Genomic DNA, 1,623 nt, shown 5'->3' on the forward strand with positions numbered 1-1,623 from the left:
AGTATCTTATCAAGATATATTAGAATGAACAAAATTTTTCAAATAAATTAAATTAGAAACAAGTACCATTATATAATACATATCATAATTATTGTATCATTAAAGAAAATTAGAAATCTTTCATAATTAAGAACATCTGAGTTGTTATAACTACTAAGTTGTGGATTAAATTATGGGAAAGTCTAGGGGCAATAGATTTATTAAAATTTGGCTAGCATTTAGTCAGTAAAAAGAAAATGAGTGATTTTCCACCATTAAATGAAATCTCACACTATTAAATACATTATTGATAGCTACAACTCACAAAATCTGATGGCCCTAGTACTCCTCTTAAATTATTATGTACTTCTTTTTCCCTCACTCTTTTGCTTTCTATTACTTGTCTTTCTTAATATGCCTTTCCATGATGGCTAACTTAACATGTGTACAAGCCAAGTAACGTAACTATATATATATATACTCTATGATTTTAGCATAACATCAATATTTGCTTTGATGTTAACCAGGATGTTTGTGGAATCATGCAAGCGTTTACGTATCATGAAAGGAAAAGAAGCAATTGGACTGGGTTAGTATCTTAAATTTTTTTTTGTTCTTTTTATTTTTCCAATTTTATTTCACGCATGAAACCCTTATATATTTAGTCATCATTATTCAATAATTTCTTCTATTTACTCGTATGAACGCCATTCTTTAACATAAAAATAATAAATAATGAAAGAAATGAAGTGCATACATATATTGTATAAGATGAAAATTTCACGTGCATTGTTTTTACGTAAAATTGTTAATTGAGATCGTTAGATAACAATTTAGTCAAATATGTTAAATTATTTAAATAATAATTTCACATGAATATAATTGCACATAAATTTTTACTATTGAATAATAATATGTTGATCTTATTTCTTCTAAAAAGAATATTAAAGATAATTTATTTTGTTAATGTAGCACCTAGAGCCATGGAGAAATGCAAGAACAGAAGCTAGAGAGTAGTGGTGGTTATAGCAGTGTCCATAACCTGCTCCATATCCCTTTGTGGTGCCCAGTTGACTATAGCAGACAAAGATGGACAGAGAGAGCATGGTCTTCAAAATATATAGTTTTAATTATAATATTTTAATTAATCTGTGTATTATCATGGTTTGTTATATATAATATCAATTATCAAACATAGCACTAGCTAAATGCATTATGCATATGCATGTGTAAGCATAAATTATGAAACATAAACTATAACGACTCTAAATTATGTTGCATGACCATTTTCTTTTTCTTTTCTTTTTTTTCTCTAAAAAAATAAGTTTCTTCTTGTGTGTGGATGCTCAATAATAATGTTAATAATGTGCTTGTTTGTTGTTGTAGCTATGGTATTCTATTACTTTAACTTTTCAATTTGCATTTCTTTTTTATTTTATTTTATTTTATCATTGTTCATTTATTCCTTTAAGACTTTATTTGTTTTATGTCTAAGAACTAAGAACCAAACCAAGCTTAGCTAAACTATAATTGAGATGTTTCCTGAACATGGTGGATGGGGGGAACAAGATCATGTGCATGTTCATGGAGCATTTATGCATAACCATTGATGCATGTTCTTTAATTTATTTATTATTTTATTAT

General features: G+C 27.0%; 1 protein-coding gene across 1 annotated transcript in view; it reads left to right on the forward strand.

Annotated features, from left to right (window-relative positions):
* Positions 1-1,364, forward strand: part of LOC107624892 (auxin-induced protein AUX28) — a 6,636-nt gene extending 5,272 nt beyond the window's left edge. Inside the window, exons 4-5 of the mRNA XM_016327369.2 lie at positions 507-568; positions 952-1,364. Coding sequence (XP_016182855.1) covers positions 507-568; positions 952-989 — 100 coding nt within the window. The 3' untranslated portion in view covers positions 990-1,364. The remainder of the gene's footprint in view (positions 1-506; positions 569-951) is intronic.

Source organism: Arachis ipaensis, chromosome B02, assembly GCF_000816755.2.
Source record: "Arachis ipaensis cultivar K30076 chromosome B02, Araip1.1, whole genome shotgun sequence".
NCBI classification, from domain to species: domain Eukaryota; kingdom Viridiplantae; phylum Streptophyta; class Magnoliopsida; order Fabales; family Fabaceae; genus Arachis; species Arachis ipaensis.